Here is an 18096-nt window from a genome sequence, read left to right as displayed (position 1 = left end):
CCATGCAGAGTAGATACTTAAAGAGATGGATGTGACCATCGAATAACAGACAATAGGAGGTTGTCCTGGTGCCTAGCTCACGATTGGCAGTCAGTGGTCAGTAGCTGCTGCTCTTATTTCTATGCCATGGTAGTTTCCACTTATTCCTACTGGTGTCCTTGAGCTAGTCAACCCATTATCTGCAATTTAGGCTCCCTGTCCAGTAGGGCAAGGAGACTTCCCTGCCAGTCGCCTGTCCAAGTCACATGTTTCGAGGGTCCATAACCAAAACTGCTGAGAAAAATACGAGACAACAGCACCATTTGGATTTAAAAATCAGAAAGGAGTAAGGGCAACCTTGTTCTGGTATCTTTGACTATATGGTAATATGCCTGCTTTCTTTTATTTTCCCCTTTTATCCAACAGCTGTGGGCATAGAAACTCAGCATACATAAACCCTCTTGGGGGCTAGAGGACTGGGTTTTTCTTTTCTCGTTGGATTTAGTAACATCCTTTTTACCAAAATGGTAGCCATGTGTCGGGCAGACTGGAGGAGAGCAGAGACCATCGAGGGCTGCAGCCTCATTGGGTGTCAGCCACTCCAAGCATGTGCTTTGGAGAATTTCAGAAATTCTGGTATTTTTCAGAACTGAAATTCATTAGCATTGTTGTAAGAGTCTATAAATACAGTGAAAAGCATTTACAAATAGACATTGTAAAACGCTTCCACACCCACAGTCTGAACACTGTCAAAACACCAGCTGCAGCTTCCTTACTTGGAAGGATCAGAACCTTTTTTAAACGACACCTACTGTGTTTTCAAAATAGGCTTGCTTCTGGCCCTGTATAGAAGATAATTTCAGCCTGAAAGCCTGTGTCTGGCTCTTGGCATTCGGGATCAAGGCTCAGAGAGACGGGGGGATCCTAAGCTCCTTCCTATCAGTGCAGCTGGTGCTTTAGCATCTGGGGACAGGTCGCTCAGGGATGGTACTTCCTTTCTTCAGGTGTTCCCTCATGGCTTAGACCTCTTGGTCTAGGATTTATAACTCCACACACCCCCACCTGGTTCCCAGGTGAGCTCCAGATGTGGTCACAGGTGATGACAGGGGCACCTGTGGTCAGGGAGGTTCTTAAAGGAGTATGTAGGCAAGGGCCAGACCATCTCACCTTTGACCTTGGCAATACTCCTGCGGAGAAAGGAGAGAGAACATAAGCTGCCTGAATTGTATGGGTCTCTGTTGTTAAAAGTGAATTTTAATGAAGGAAAAATTTTACTTATAGTCTTATCCCAGAGACAACTATTATTAACATTTTGGACAATTTATTTTCCATCTTGTCCCCTGTGTATGATTTGGTTTGTTTTTCATTGGTTTTATTTAGTTAGGATCATACTGAGTATCCTACAGCTTTTGGGGGAAAAATTGCATCTATTGTACAAAAATACATGATGCATTCCCATTTCAGAACAAAGGCAAATATTCATTGATTCCACAAGTGTTTTTGAGCCCCTGCCAGGTACCAGGTGCTGAGCTGGGTGCTAAAAATCACCCATCACATTATCCAGGAATAGTCACTGTAAATATTTTTCCAGTCTTAAATAACAATCCCCCTTCCTGATACCCAAGCAGGGCATGTGGGTATATGTGCATGGAAGAGTGGGTCATTTTAACTTGCTGCTGTCCTTTGCCACTGTAATATCAGCCTTTGTCCTTCTTGTCATAATGTGTTTCTAAATATCATTTTCATGACTATATAAAAGTCCACCAAATATAGGTTACTCAACTGTTCCCCTCTTCATGAAAGATTTCAGTGTTAATTTTTCTTTATTACAAATAAGACTGTGGTCTTATTTGATCTACAAAACCCACTTGGGCATTTCAGACTATTTCTTTAGCATAGCCTCCCAGAACTGGGCCAAAGCAGATGCCCATTTTAAATGCTATTGATATACACCCTATTCTTAGAAATTACTTCTTTTTACCCTGAACCATTCCCCAAAGGCTTTGTGGTAACTTTCCAAAATGCATCTACAAGAATAAAATAGTTGAGAGTGACAGTAAGGGAGAAAATAAAGGTAGAAAAGTAATATAGCCCAAGATAAGATGAGCACAGTAATGAGCAGTAGGGTTCTCTACAGTCCCTCAAGATAGGCTCACATTTAACTGGAAGCTTCTAGCTGTCAAATCAAAGAGGGAAGTGGCGGCTCCAAAGATTCATAGTTACCAAAATGCACGAATAAACCAAATGTTCAGAAGCAACCAAGCTGAGCTGTTCTGAGATACAGATCATTAGCTGCTACATAAAGCTCGTTCTCCCACCAGCACACCCTCGGATTCTCTGCCCAGCCACCCGCCATGGTGTCACCTCAAACCAGTTTTCCCCTTGGGAAAAAAAAAAGCCCAGTGGAATTAACTGGACTTTTTTTTTTTTTTTATTAACTGGACTTTTGTTGCCTGAATGACCTTTCTCCCTGAACAGAACACATGTTCTCACAGGTTTTGGTCCTTGTGTTCCCAAAAGGACAGGACTGTCTGGCCCTGGGTATAATTTGAGTTGTGTTAGTTTGGGGAATGACAGCACCAAACCATTCCGACTCTGTAGTTAGAAAATAATAAGATTGAGAGCCCTTGAGAACTTTTAAAAATGAAAATGCTTTTCCTACAAATAATGGTGCATTTACAAAACATTTCATCCAGAAGGTTGCATTCAAACTAGTAGCCACTGGGGCCCTGCCAGCAGAATGTTTTGAAATGAATTTCCTCAGTCTCATTGTTGCTATTGGCTTGGGGTCTGCTCGAGGGAGAGAGTCCTATGGGACCTGCCCTTTGGTGGCTGGGCATGGAGAGGGGCTCTGCTCCAGCAGCCTGGCCTGGGGGCCCCCAAGGCCCTAGGAGACGGGGCTGAGGTGGGAAATAAAGGCTCTGCTCTGAAGCTCAAGCTGCTTCCCCCTTCCAAGCGCAGTAGTCCACGCTCTTCTTGAACTTTTACTTCGGCTGAGCTCTGAAAAGCCCAGGAAGTCTCATAATACACACCCACAGCGTGAGAGCTATGTTTTGTCTTGGTGGCAGTCAGGCCATTCGGCCCAGCCCTGTCACCCTGGAGTTCTTACCTCTGCTTGTCTTCTGTTGAGGGTACTTGACGTTACACTGGAGGTTACAGATCAGGCTTGTTTGCTTGGGAACTGACGGGGGCTTGCCTCCTTCCACTGGGCCTCCTCCACCATCACAAGGACATGCGAATCTCGCTGAATGCCACTACCACCGGCCCTTCTTGTGCAAAGACACTGGGTTCGGCCCTGTTGAGTCCCTCCCTTGTCCCCAGGCTTACAGGTCTCCTGCTCAGCTATCCTTCCATTCCCCATTACCCCCAGGACAAACAGAACCCTCTAGTATTCAGCCTGGCAGTCTGACTCTGCTGACCTTTCTGCTCTCACTACCCTCTGGGGACCTCAGGCTTTAGCCCCAGGACCCCTGGCCACACCAGGCACTCCCACCCACCTGGGGTCCTGGCTTTACTGCACCTCCTCCTGATATGCCCTCTCTCCCTTTTCTTCCATGGCCCGGCTGGAATGCCACCTCCCCTGCATGCCCCTTGCCATACCACACAGGTCCCCTGCCCTGATCCAGTCCTTTCCAGATGACTTTGATATGCCTGTCTCTTGCATAGCCTGTGCCATGTGGGCCTGTGTCTGTCTGTCTTTCTCGCATTTAGACCATGAGCCCCTCCAGAGTAGGAACTACCTGGCTTGGCCCTCTCAATCCCCTCTGCATGATAGGTATCAGACAGGCGCTCTCCTTTGAGTAACTCTGCTACTCATTGTGTGGTTTGGCTTCAGGCCATGATGACTGCCAAGAGCCATGAGGTGGATTATTTCTGTTGCTTTCCCAGAATGACTGCTTGGCTTCTCCCTCTCACTTTATGGGTGAGGATCTTTTCCGCTTTCACTACCATCATAAACCTCAGATAATCTCACTCAGGGCTCATCCCCCTGAAAGGGACTAGAGAACTGCCCTTTTGGGGGAATTTGGAGGAACCTTCTGTTCATGCACGAGTGAGCTACTTCTCTCATCATCTCAGAGGCCTATTCCCATTCCTTGGGGCTGTTCCTAGCCCAGATACAGAGGGAAGTCACTCGTGTCCTGATGGGCATGGGGGCACCCACCCAAGAGCTGTCTAATTTTACAGGCTTGTGCCCCAGCGCCAGCCTTCAGGCTGCCAGATCTTAAACTCAACCCCCTGTGCCTGTCAACAGCCTGGCTGATTCCTCCGCCTCAGGCCAGAAAACCTTTTTCTCAAGGTTAAAAGTAGCCGACCTTTGACAAGCAGCATTGGCTAAATTCCTTGCTCCTTAAAAGGAAAGCTCCCAGTTATCATTTGCTGGTGCTTATTTGGCCATGGGGCGGGAGAAGGCCCTACGCTGTACCCTGTGTACCAGCAGGAGGGTTTGTGGCTAAAGGTGTATTGCTGAACAGTCATTATTAAAATAGCCATCTCTGAAAATGTGTGCTGGAGAGGTGGGCATCCAGTCTGTCAGCCGGTTTCACCAAGGCCCATGTGGTTGGATAGGTCATTGGCTCCCACTGGCTCCCTCACAGGCGCAGGCGACAGTGCCACCCGCCCCATGCACAGCACGCTCCTTAATGCGCGTGCAGCAAGAAAGCTGACAAAATGACAAGGGCACACACCAATTTTTAAATGCTTGGACTTGTGTTTTTAATGTAGGGGTGACGGTCCAAAGATTGACTTGGTGGGCAGTTCGATCTCTGGCATCCTGGACAAGGATCTCTCGGACCGCAGCAATGACATCGGTGAGTAAGGAGAGCTTTCTGGCTTCTCTTTGCAAAATTTTAAGAGAACTTCAGAGTTTGACTTGCCTTCTTAAGCAGCCTGATGAGAACTAACACAGCCATTTCAGTGAAAGGCTAATAGCCCATGGTTGGTTTTAAATGTCACAGTTTTATAAAGAAGGGGAAGTGATGGTGGTTTCCACATTAAAACAGATTGCCTGGGATTTCTAATCTCCCTGACCTCAGGAGAACAGTCTAATGAAAAGAAGTGATAAATAAACCTTTTGTAGAAGTGGGACGTTAGCACTTACATTCATATTTTCTAGTGATATACCTATTTAGTGGAAAAAAAGGTGAATGGGTGAAAATGAAGAATGGCAGAGTTCGTTGTAGTCACAGCACTCAGTGTTTTGAGTTTGAATTTAAAATGAGCTCTGGCATGAAAATTACCACTTAGTTAAGAATGTGGGTAAGTTTTTCAAAGGTTAAGGTAGCACTCTTTGATAAAGGGGAAGGTAGTTAAAGTCTCTGTGGGTACACAAGTTTTGTTGGAGGGTCTTTTGGGGATGTGCGCAGGTGGCATGAGGTTGCATGTGCTGGTTGATGCCACTGTTGGTCTGACTTGGATGACAGCCCTTTTAAGAAGTCTAGATTCAGTAACTATTTTTTTTTATTAGCTTTACATCTTTTATTTGTTCCTGTCATGGTCACAATATTCTACATTAATAGGGCTACATTTTGGAATTTGCCTTTTTAATTCAATGCTTTTCTTTTGAAATAATTAGAGATTGACATGCAGTTGTAAGAAGTAATACAGAGAGAATTACATACCCGTTACCCTTTTTCTCTCAATGGTAACATCATAATGAACCTATAGCGTGAGATCCCAACCAGGATATTGACATGGACACGTCCACCAGGTTCCCCAGTTTTACTAGTACTTGTGCGTCTTTAGTTCTTTGCAGTTTTGTCACATGTGTAGGTTTGTGTATCTACCTCCATGGCCAAGATACAGAACATTCCATAGCCATCAGGATCCCCCCCTGTTGCCTTTTTATAACTGTACCCACCTCCCTCCTCTTCCCCACCCCTTCCCTAACCTCTGGCAGCCACTCTTAGGGACTGATTTGACACGGAAGATTTCCAGCATCTTTTGCATTGGCTGCTCAATTTAGAAACAAACATCTGACCACTGGCAGGCTCATAAGAGGCACCAGAGTGCCTAACGTGAGCCTTCTCATCACCTGGGATTACTCCTCTTTGGGGTGCTGTTTTTGTTTTTGTTTTTTCCTGAACCTGCTAATAGAGTTGCATCTTTGCAACTGCTGACTTGCAGTCTCTGGTCTGATCTTGAGAAGACTTAGTGGTAGGATGTGTCACTGTAACTCTAAAGACCAAAAATATTTGCTCTGTCTCCAGAGACTGTTGCACATCCTCAGCCTTTGAGAAGCTCAGTCAGGAAGCATGACCAAGGGCTTCTGACAGCTTGGGCTGATGGAATAATAATAGAAATGCTGGCCTGCTGGACTTTTGACCTGGTTAAAGGGCAGAGCGGAGCAGTAATTGGCTATGAATGAGAAGGAATCATCAGAATGAGCCTGCTGAAGTTTTGGTCTTGCTACTGTGGTTTAACATTTTAAGGGCCCACATTTTAAGGCACGATAACCAGTAACGTGGGGCCTCCCACGGGAAGGGAGGTGTTCTCCCTCCCCCAGAATACACAGAGCTGTGCCTTGCCTGTGAAAGCATTGGCCTTTGGCTCTTGTTTTCTTTGGGTCTGGAGATGACTCAGGTGGCTCTCACCAAAATAGGAATTTCATATTTCTCAGTCTGACGAGCTAGTTTGAAAATGGTGGGGGCCTTGATCAAAGTGTCTTTGTCTATGAAAGCTCTTCATTCGTGGAAACAGTACCAGTTGTGTCTATCTGGGAGCCCAGAAAGAGCTGCTGAGGCTTAGTTTGCTCTCACTTAGCAAGAAGACGTTAATCCCAGAAGGCTGTAATTCCTCAAGCTAATAATGTAACACATATTATTTGCGTTGCAAGAAATGATGATCAGCAGCCATGGAATCAGCCACTAAATACTTGAGTACCCACTCAAGGGCAAGGCCCTCATGCACAGGTCCTGCCTCCCAGCAGCTTCGGGTCTGTTTTGGCTGCTGGGACAGCAAATGGAAAGTGAGGTGACAGCAACGGTCTGTCTGACCACTGAGTGGCAGAAAGTAATGTCAGTGAGAGTTGGGGATGCTCCTTGGTGCCCAGGGTGCTAGGGCAGGCTCCATCGGTGAGGGGGGAGGGGGGGCAGACTTATCTGGATCTAGAAGTTGGGTTCGCTGAGGCAGAGGCAGGCAGGGAGATCCCATGGGGCGTGCTGGTAACTGAGCACAGATCAGCCGCAGGAGAGGCTTCGTGCCCACACGGAGGGAGCTGCCCTGGGCACAGAGGTCTGGGCGGGACTCGTTAGGAAGGGGATGCCTCTGTAATTTATTCGGCAGGTGCTGGGTTGACACCAAACTGGCGGGATTGGGTCTAAGCATTTAGATACTAACTGATGGAGCTCTATGAGACCAGTCAGATGAAGGAAAGATGGGCGTCAAGGAGTCAGGTTATTTGATAGTTTGGGCTTGAGGCAGTTAAGAGAGAGCCCACATTAAGCCTCGCCATAGGATTGTGAAAGAAGGGCTGGATGGGGAAGCAGCAACTCGAGAGAATTATTACCAGGCCTCAGGCACAGGCTGGATTTAGGAGGAGGGAGGAGGAGAGAATACTGTGTCAGCTGTGAGGTTTGAGGGTAGGGGAAAAATGACTTGGGTAGAAATAAGCATGTCTGGCGGGGGGACTGGCGTGGAGGGGAATGTGGATTTATTTAAGTGTGTTGACTTTGAGATCTAGTCAGTGCTGGATGAGGCGGAAGCTGGAAGGCCAAGGCTGGGGAGGGTCGACGTTGTAGAGGCCAGCAAGGATTGCAGGTAGACATTAGGACCTTCCAGGCGACATAACGCAGGGCTGGCACCTATAGACAGCCCCATGTGTGAGTGCAGGCTGCTGCCTCCAGGCCAGGAAACGTTCCGTAATTTATACAGACTCTCTGGGCTGTAGCTTCTTTATTGATGAAGGGAACTAACATCCCTCCCAACTTTCCTACCTTGTCTTCCAGAGTTCTGTAAAAATCACTTGATGGGCTGCTCAGTGATAGAAATGCTTATTATTAAGGCTGTTGTTTGCTTAGAAGGGATAGTTAAGTCAGGAAGATAAAATCCTTAGCATGGAAGAAGAGAAAGAAGGACCTAGATCTTAAAGACCAAACCATTTAAAAAAAAAAAAAAAAAGACCAAACCATTCACAAAAGTCCCTATCTAAGGGAAAAGAGGAATCTGGCAACATCTCAGAGACCAAGGGATGAAAGGATTTTAAGCAGAATGTCTTCAGGCCCAAATGCAGAAATACTGTCACAGGTGGGTTGGTCAAGGAGAATAGGACACTGCAGAGGAACTGCCTCCCTTCAGGGCTGCTTTGTGTCTCTGCTTTTGTAGCACTTGTTCATTGCTTTGAATCAAGAAGGAAATTATTTGTACCAGAATGTTTTGTTAGTGACTCAAACAATTGAAGCTGTCCAAATGTGGGCTGCATGAATAGCCGAATACAGCCCTGAAAGCCATTAGAAATCATCAGTGTTAGCTATAAATAAATCTGTTTCCTCTTAATAAAGCTATAATTTTAAATTATTATAATATTGAATTAGAGAACATGGCTTTTTCAGATCTCGTGTGGGCAGCTACCAGCATCTGTCAGCCCCACAGTAATTTAGAATGAAATCAGTTGGTCTAAAACGATGTTGTTGATGTCGGTTTGAGATACTGTGTATCAAACTACACCGCCATATTTCAAGTAACATAATAGGAAACGTGGATGAGCTCCAGAGCAGGCCTGTGCATGAATAGAAATGAAAATTAAATTGTCCAGTTTTCTCTTGCTGACGGAAGAATCTCTGCTCCGATTGAATGGGAGATTATAGGCCGAGAAGTCAAGTGCCATAACATTTACTTTTATTATGCCATATATTGTAGTTCCCACGGCATGGCAGGATTTATTATTACACCTCAATACCGCAGAGATTTTCCGACTCTTTCCCGCTGAAGCACACAGCAGCGGGCCCTCAGGTGGGAAGCAGCTCAGGAACTAAGCCATCTAGTTGTTGGAGCTGATTGACTTAGAAGCAACCCTTCTTGTTTCTCCCCTGTTGCTTGCCTCCGTCGACCGTTGTTCCCTGTTCTATTCAGCTCTCATCCCACTTTTCCCACTTCCACCCCTTTATGTGGACATCACCCCCTCCTCACATAGAAAAGCTGGGAATTTCTCACCTGTCTTTCCAACCTGATCCACAGATACACACTTGACATTGCCATCCATCTAGGGGCCAAGTGTTGCTAGCTATAAAGTCGATGGACTTAGGACATGGAACTGGCTTGGAGCACATGAATGAATCTAACTTCATCTTATCCTCAAATCTCTCATGGATGCCTCCTGGCCTTTGGCTCCTGTGAACCAGGAAATGCAGAAGCACTTCCCTACTGATACCCTGGGAGTGCTATTAAGAGCTCATTAATTTGAGATCCTGGAAAGGTTCTGAAACTGGATTGTGGTGATGGTTACCCAACTCTGTAAACTTACTAAAAATTGGTAAGTTGTACGCTTAACAGGGGTGAATTTTATGGTATACAAATTATACCTCAATAAAGCTGTTAAAAGAAGCTCTGGCTCCTATCCAGGGACACAGGTCATGATTACACGCCAGTTTATATCAGGATTGTTTGAGAAGCAATATGCATGTCTCCAGTGTGACTGCAAAAAGCAAAAGAGGGTCATGTGCTTTATTCCAAGGAAGTGAGACATCTTGAACTTTGGGTCTTGAACCTAGTCAGTCCTCTGAGCATTTTTGGTGTCCTCCCTGCACTTCGGGACACTTGGCCTTGGCTCCAGTTCATTCAGAAGAGGTTCTATGCCAGAACTCTCCCTGCAGGGCCACGTGTGACTCCCCACCTCTCACCTAAGACTGTTAGGGCTCACAGTCTAGGTTTGCACTGAGTAAATGAGGTCAAGCTGGCAGCCAGGACTGGTTTCAAAATCACCTTGCAGTCCTGGAGGAGTTGGGCTGATGGCAAGGCCTTGTCCTTCTGGGCACTTCTAAAAGTCCGGTCCTGAATGTATACTGATGATGTTCACTGACGGACGTTCACGGTTAGAAACATTAGGCCGCACCCAAACCAGGGCACTTCCCTCTGCCCGCTCAGCCCCGATCAGGGCAGTCCCGATCTTCGGCAGTCTGTTGGGCTGGCCGGGCTCATGCTTAGTTTTGATAGGTTCTGCAAACCTCTTTTACCTTGTCACATCTGATAAGAGCAAAAGCAATAAACGTTCAAAGTGCCAGTAGGAAAACGCTCATGAATACTAAAGGAACAGGCGGAGGTTAAGCTAAGCAAAGTGGGGCGATGGTGATACATGTTGCTTAACCTCTTGGGAGCGATGTATTTGGCTGTGCGAATGATTCAAAAACACAAAGAGTGAGCAGTGCCATCCTGCCTGAGCCACCTGCAGCCATCAGCCAGCAGCAAGGAAAAGTAACTGACAGGTAAGATGAGCAGGGGGACGTTTGGGTGTTTAGCAAGTGTGTTTGAATGACTCTTGGCTCAGAGAGGGTCACTGTGCCAGCTACCTGCGCGGACCTGTGACCAGCCCCAGAAGCTCACCTGCGCGCAGACGCAGCACATCCTGCTCTGGTATTTTGATTGCCCACCTCTGTGCTCAGGTCTCCTGTGGTCTACTTTCAGCCCCATGGCTCGGGCATCTCTACTTTTGCTACATGCTGAGACCACTGGCAGCTTGAAGAATGCAAATGCGGTATAGTAAGTAGCCTATAGGCGGCAGAGAGACTTACACAGTAAGCTTGGTCACTTCTGTACTGTGCTCAGCCAAGGCCTCCCTGCCACGAATGAATGTGGAAGCAAGAAGGGAGCAGGTGACACGCAGTCTCAGATGGCACATGGCATTTATTTGGCCTGCAGTGCCCTCTGCCCACTGGCCCCGGGCTCACAGATTGGCAGAGCCTGGCTATGGCTTCCGTTTGACTTGTAAATATTCAGAGGGATCTATGACCTGTGGGAAAACCATGCTCAAGTAACTCCCTTGCCATACTAAAAGCACTGGAGACAAAACTATACCTTATTAAGGAGGAAATTTGAGTTCCCAAGCTCCTTCTCTAGCCATGGGCCCTTGTTAAGGCCTGATGTGGACACCTGGGCCCGGTCCACCTCCCGCTACCTTGGATTCATTACAGGAGAAAAACGATGAGCACTTAGGAGTGAGGTTGGTGGGCCCCGTTAGAGGGTAATTGGATCTGGTGGTGACAAGCTAAGGATGAGGTGTCAGTGCACAGAGAGCCCTGATTTAGAGCCGGAGAAGCCGCTTTATTTAGCTGCGTGGTGACCTGCAGTGGCGCTCCCCACCTCCCCAGGCTTGAGTCATCTCTCCCCGAGGTTGTTCATGTTCTTTGGAATTCAAAGACACAGAAAAGGCTTTTCATTCGAAGGACTGCTGACTTTTATTTTACTAATTAAGGACATTTTAAAAAGCAAATGCCATCACCTGGTGGAAATAATCTCTGAGTTTAAAGATTGGACAAATTTAGCTTACTGGAAGACTCACAGCGTTGGCCTTCTTTTCCTTGGCACTTTATAGACAGGTGGTAGCTTTGTCATGGATTCATACCCAGTTCTGGGGATGGCTTCTGAAAATCACAGGTCTAGCACATGTGTGCAGGGGTGAGGGTCTGGGGAGAGGAGAGGTGTCAGGGGCAAACAAAAGGCCCCAGAGAGAGGCAGGTGTTGAAGCATGGGTGAAAACTCACTGCTGCCCAGAAATGTACAATTAGCAGATCAATTTTTTTTTCAAATCGCTCATGAAATGTCAGATTTTAAAAGGCACTTTACTTTTTTTTAAAGATTTTTTTTTATTTATTTGAGAGAGAGAGTAAGCGCATGAACAAGAGGGGCAGAGGCAGAGGGAGAAGGAGAGAAGCAGATGCCCCGCTGAGCAGGGAGCCTGAGACACAGGGCTCTATCTCATGACCCCAGACCACGATCTGAGCTGAAACCAAGAGTCAGGGGGCACCTGGGTGGCTCAGTCGATTAAGCATCTGCCTTTGGCTCAGGTCATGATCCCAGGGGTGTGGGATCGAGCCCCCCATCAGGTTCCCAGCTCAGAGGGAGCCTGCTTCTCCCTCTCCCTGCCACTCCCCCTGCTTGTGCTTGCTCTCTCTCTCTCTGTCAAATAAATAAAATATTTTAAAAAATAAATAAATAAAACCAAGTGTCAGCCATTCGACTGACTGAGCCACCCAGGCGCCCCTATAGGGCACTTTAAATACTTCATACCTCTGTCCTCTTCCTTCCCCCATGGCTGGAGAATGGGGTCCTCCAGTTCTAGAGGTACCTGTCCCTTCCAGTGTGGTACCAAGAGAACCGGGCTTCAGGCAGTAGGTCTTTCCTCCTTGAGATTTTTACTTGGCATTTAATTTTGGGTTCTGAGGATGCCTGGGTGGCTCAGCAGTTGAGGGTGTGATCCCAGGGTCCGGGATCAAGTCCCGCATCAGGCTCCTTGTGGGGAGCCTGCTTTTCCCTCTGCCTGTGTTTCTGCCTCTCTCTCTCTCTCTCTCTCTCTCTCTCTCTCTCTCATGAATGAATAAATTATTATTATTATTTTTAAAGATTTAATTTTGGGTTCTGTGTGATTCCAGGCATTAGGATGTTGTTTCACATGCAAGATTTTCTTTTTTTTTTTTCTCTAAGATTTTCTTTTATGAGTGTGCAACTGCTCCTCTTTTCTCTAAGTAGAGTGCTATTGAGTGAGATGAAATGCCCTGTTCCTCTGCTCCCTGAAAGGAGATGCACCCTCTGGATGTACACCCCGCTCTAGCAGGCCATCCAACATGCCGTGCACCTCTTTGGGTCCTGGATTTTTATTTTTTTACTTTATTGAGTAGAGTTGACACACAATATTACATTAGTTTTGGATGTGGATCTTGGTTTTTCAACTTTAAACCTGGGGCTTGGAGGAAATGCTCATAGAGGTCCAGTTTGGCCCCACAGGCTTGTCTGCCTCTGTTTCTTTTAGTTGAGATTTCTGGACATTGAGAAAACTGCTCTTTTGGTAACCTCTAATTCCTCTTTAAAATTAAACAGCTTATTCTTTTGTTTGTCTCTTTATTGAAATTCCTTCAGTTCTGTTTTTTTCTTTAACCTAGAGTTGCTAATTTGGCCCTTTCTAAGTCTTCATCTAGGGTTTTTGCTTGTAAAAGATTTGCTGGCCAGATGGAAGTTTAAGTAATCAGCAATGGTGGGCATAATAGTCATGGTGTCACTTTTTATACATTTTTAAAAATTATTCATTCACATTTTTAAAAAATGTATCAAAAATTTTGAAAAACATAAATGGGTAGGATGTTTGCAATCCTAAATAAATTTGAGTTCTTAGAGCAAACCCTTAATACAGAGACAAGATAGTCCCACAGAATCACCGAGGAAAGTGGGGTACGTTAGAAGAACCGCGGGTTCTCAGGTAGGCACACTTGGATGTGAATTATAGCTCTACAAGTTCCAGGTTGAGTGACTCTGAGCTCCACTTTCCTCTTGTGTATGACAGGGTTAGTAATGGCCATCTGCCTAAGAAGATTGTTGTAAAATTTAGACCTGATAATTTGAAGTGGCACACACAAAACAGGTGATTTCTAAGTGGTAGCTGGTGTAGCCATAGTCACACAGAGGCAAAGAACCAGGCATCAACCTCCATTCTTACCATGACTACTGTTCCCGGAAAGTAAGAAAGTTCTGAACATATAACATTAATCAGCTAACTGAAGTTCTCCCCACCCCCTAGTTACAAAGGGAGTAGGTACTTTAAAAAAAAAAAAAAAAAGGAAGAACATGGGGAAGTTAGAAAGTCCCTTCAGAGTCCCAGCCTCTCTTTGAGATAATCACTGTTAATTTGTTGTACACACTTTCAGAAGTCTTTCCGTGATTGGGTAGGTGGATGAATTTCTTTAAATGTAATCATGTTGTATGTACAGTTCACAGATGTTTTTTGAAATAAATAATGTATGTTTGACATCTTTACATGTAAGTCACATAGGTCAAACTTCTACTTTTAATGTCAAGATAATATTCCATGGCATGATTCTAGCATAACCAGTTCACTCGGAGCAATGCTGCGAAGAGCAGCCTAGGACAATGATCTGTAGACAGGGCTACCCATACCCTGGGGGGCCATAGATACTCCCAGGCCATGGATAGTGCTTCATTTCTTATATGCTCTTTCTTCAAACTCCTCTCCTGGGAGAGACCCACTGGCAGGCTGCTTCTCCCTTTCCCTTCCCCTTTGCCAGTGACCTGCTCTCCGCTTACACAGCATAGCCAATCTCTTGCCCACTCCACAGGTATGCAAACCTCTGGTGCAAACTGAGAGACACTTTCAGGATTGGCATGGTACTTGAGAAATTGAGTGATTTTATTGACTGGACAAAAAAAATCCATTTACAAGTTGGTTGGTTTGTAAGTCTTTGCTTCTTACAAAATTGAAGGAGACCCACTGAGTTGTTCATTGATAGATTGTTCAAAATAGTTCTTGGTGATGCTAGACCACAGTCTGATTTTTGCCGTATAATTTGGAAAGGGTTCAATGAATTGAATAACATTTTGATAACAAAATTCTTTCCATTCTCATATACTTCTATTTATGTGAACAAAGTTTCTTGACACATCAATAGAAAGAAAAATAGGAATAGAATCAATACCAAGCCATGGCATTCTCATGTTAATAATCACACACGTGTGCATAAAGTTATTTGGAGGGAAAGCCCAATAAGATTCTCCTCTTTTATGCTGACAGGTTATCAGAATGTATGGTTGTGTGTATACATATGCTTCTATCATTTATGTACTACTAATAATTGTCAGGTAACTCCTTCCAGAAGAAAATTCATTTTTACACTTAGAACCTTATGATCACAGGAAATTAAGAAATCATAAATTTCTATTTATATACATGTTTTTATGTATGTTTTTATGTTTTATAGAAAAAGATAATGAATGAAAGACAAAATTAACAAAAGCAGAAAGATAAATTACATTAGAGTAAAATCCAGCAATATGACAGAAATATGAATTCAGAGAGAGAAAGGGGTAGAATTTCCAACTGCTAAAGAAAAGCTTATTTGTGATTTAAAAAGTTTTTTTTAAGATTTTATTTATTCATGAGAGACAGAGAGAGAGAGAGGCAGATACAGGCAGAGGGAGAAGCAAGCTCTTTGGGGAGCTGATGCGGGACTCAGTCCTGGGACTCCAGGATCATGCCCTGAGCCGAAGACAAGTGCTCAACCACTGAGCCACCCAGGTGTCCCATATTTGTGATTTTTTTTAAAAGACTTGTTTATTTTATTTGAGAGAGAGTGAGAGATGCAGGGGGGGAGGGGCACAGGAGAGGGAGAGAGGATCTCAAGCAGACTCCACCCTGAGCACAGAGCCCGTCATGAGACTTGATCTCACAACCCTGAGATCATGACCCTGAGATCACGACCGGAGCTGAAACCAAGAGTCGGATGCCTGACTGTGCCACACAAGCACTCCAGCTTATTCATGATTTTTTAAGACAGATGACAGTGGGGCAGCCCCGGTGGCTCAGTGGTTTAGTGGTGCCTTCATCCTGGGGTGTGATCCTGGAGACCAGAGATCGAGTCCCATGTCGGGCTCCCTGCATGGAGCCTGCTTCTCCCTCTGCCTGTGTCTCTGCCTCTCTCTCTGTCATGAGTAAATAAATAAAATCTTTAAAAAAAAAGATGGATGACAATGGTTGTTAAACTACTGTGGCATTCAAGTATATTTTGAATATATTTAAGAGAGCAATATAATAGTTATATTTTAAAATATAGCAGAAATTACATCTTTTGTGACCAAAACATGTCAAATTTTAGATGTCAACTTAAGATGTGTAAGGGGCACATGGGTTTTCAAAATTATTTTAGGCACACTGGTAAAACAGTTTGAAGACCACTGGCCTCATAAATATATCACTCTACACTTACATAAACGATCCTGTGGATCGGTTTCTAGAAGTGGACTATCTGAAAGTGTATACACTGACGTTTTGTGATAGGTGTTGCCAAATGGCATTATGAAAAGGCTGTGCTAATTTACATTTCTGCAATAATAGCATAACCACTATTTCCAATAAGTACATTATTTCCTAAATTGTTTTGCATAATGAAGTCGGACCTGTAGTAAGCAGCTTTTAAAGGAATGCAGATCTGGAAAGTGACTGACTTTTCCCCCACTGTTTGTTGCCTGTTATCAGTTCCTGTGAAGCACTCTACCTCTCTTCGGTGCCATACTTCTGGAAGGCATGCCCCCTTCCCTTACCTCTTCTCCAGATCTAAATTAGGTGCCCATGCTATCATTGCTAACTTCATCTTTTACCTTTCTTTCATAGTAGCTAGCAGAATTTGTAATTAAATATATAAAAGTCTATTTCTCTTGGGGGCTCTAAGCTCTGTGAGGCAGGGACTGTGGCTATTTTGTTCATCCCATATCCCCCCAATGCCTAGCCCAAAGTCTGGGGTGTAGGGCTCACTCAGTAAATATGTACAGAATGAATGGATGAGCATAAATCAGAAGAAATGCCAATACCATGATATAGAGTCATGGTAGAGATCTTCGTTGCCACTAGTCACATGTGCCTATTTACATTTATTTAAATAATCACACTTAGCCATATTCCATGTGCTCAGTAGCCACATGGGACCAGTGGCTACCATACTGGACGGTACAGATATAGCAAGTTATCATCATCACAGAAAGTTTGAGTGGATAGTGCTATCAGAGAGTGACTGTACTTTCATTCTCCTAACTATAGCCATGCCTGGCACACAGTAGATCCTTAATAAACATTTGATTAACTGAATGAGCAAATAAATTCTGTATCTCCCTCTCTTACTCTTCAGCTTCAAGTTTCTATGTAAGTTACTTTGTACTGAAAAGCTGAAGGGCCTGGCTTAATTTGCCTAATATCTTACATTTATTGCCAACAATTTCCTTAAAGAAACCTAGTCCCTTTCTCTATCCATTTAAAAACACAGTGGAATAAATATTTTTTTAGGTAGGCTCCACACTGGGTATGAGCCTAACCTGGGACCTGAACTCATGACCCTGAGATCAAGAGCTGAGCCTAGATCAAGAGTCAGGTGTATAACTGACTGAGCCACACAGGCACCCCCCAAAACACTTTGGAGTAGAATAGAACAAAAGCAGCTTATTATCAGAGCATAGAGGGGTTTCTTTACATACACAACATTATATTCCTAGTATCTTTTCCTGTTCTTGATGTGGAAACAGTTCTCAGAATCAGTTAAATGAGAGGTAAGGTGAAATGTTCCTGCTGTCTGTTCCATGCTCTATAGTGGAAGGAATGCCACAGACATGAATCCGAACATGGGCTCTGTCACTTTCTGCCGTGACCTTGACCGAGTTTGCTAACCTTTGACCCTCTGTCTCTCTCCCTTTATGAAAACGAGTAGCCTGCTCAGCATGGGGTTTATGCAGGTTAAATGCATGTGTGGAGTATGGACTAGCAAGCTGGCCCAACAGTAGCTCAGACCTGTTTACTCTCGGTGCTTGTGTTGTGCATGATTGGCACCTGGATTACAAATGAAAACACAGCAGTTAATCTGCTATGTCCTTCCACATTTTGGAGGGCTTATTTTCCCATAGAATCTAATCTTTGCTCAAGTAAGAATTTTTCAGTTGGTACCTCAGCTAACACAGGTGTTCATTTGACCCCTACTAAAGGGCCCATCTTTGTCGTCTGCACAGATTTGCCACACTAGTCACATGGTTTCTGTGCAGAATGAGACTTCCTGTCTAGACTGCCCTGAGATGCTTCTTCACTGTGGAGAAGGGACCTACAGCCCTGTGGGGTTAGGCTTTTCTCATCTTTAATCTGAAAGAAAAAGTGAGAAAGAGAGAGAAGGAAGGAAGGAGGGAAAGAGGGAGGGAAGGAAGGTAGAAAGGAAGGAAGCAAGGAAAGAAGGAAGTTTGTTTTGTTCTTGTAATGTAGCCTTGCCCTTAGATCTCTGTTCTCAAATCCCACAGCTCCATCAATGGTATATGAAAACAAAATTATACCTGATGATTTGAAAGAGTTTTCATATAATTTCTCATTTACAGAAGAATAACCCTGCAAAGCTGATAGCACAGATAATTCTCCCATTTTCTCCCCCTGGTGGAAAA

General features: G+C 44.7%; 1 protein-coding gene across 13 annotated transcripts in view; it reads left to right on the top strand.

Annotated features, from left to right (window-relative positions):
- Positions 1-18096, top strand: part of SH3KBP1 (SH3 domain containing kinase binding protein 1) — a 339617-nt gene that overhangs the window by 301021 nt on the left and 20500 nt on the right. For all 13 annotated transcript variants that reach the window (XM_038586998.1, XM_038586995.1, XM_038586997.1 and 10 more), the window contains one exon: positions 4702-4787. In XM_038586998.1, coding sequence (XP_038442926.1) covers positions 4702-4787 — 86 coding nt within the window. The remainder of the gene's footprint in view (positions 1-4701; positions 4788-18096) is intronic.

This window comes from Canis lupus, chromosome X, assembly GCF_011100685.1.
Source record: "Canis lupus familiaris isolate Mischka breed German Shepherd chromosome X, alternate assembly UU_Cfam_GSD_1.0, whole genome shotgun sequence".
NCBI lineage: Eukaryota > Metazoa > Chordata > Mammalia > Carnivora > Canidae > Canis > Canis lupus.
The sequence above is the reverse complement of the archived record's forward strand: the minus strand, read 5'-3'. Positions and strand labels throughout refer to the sequence as shown.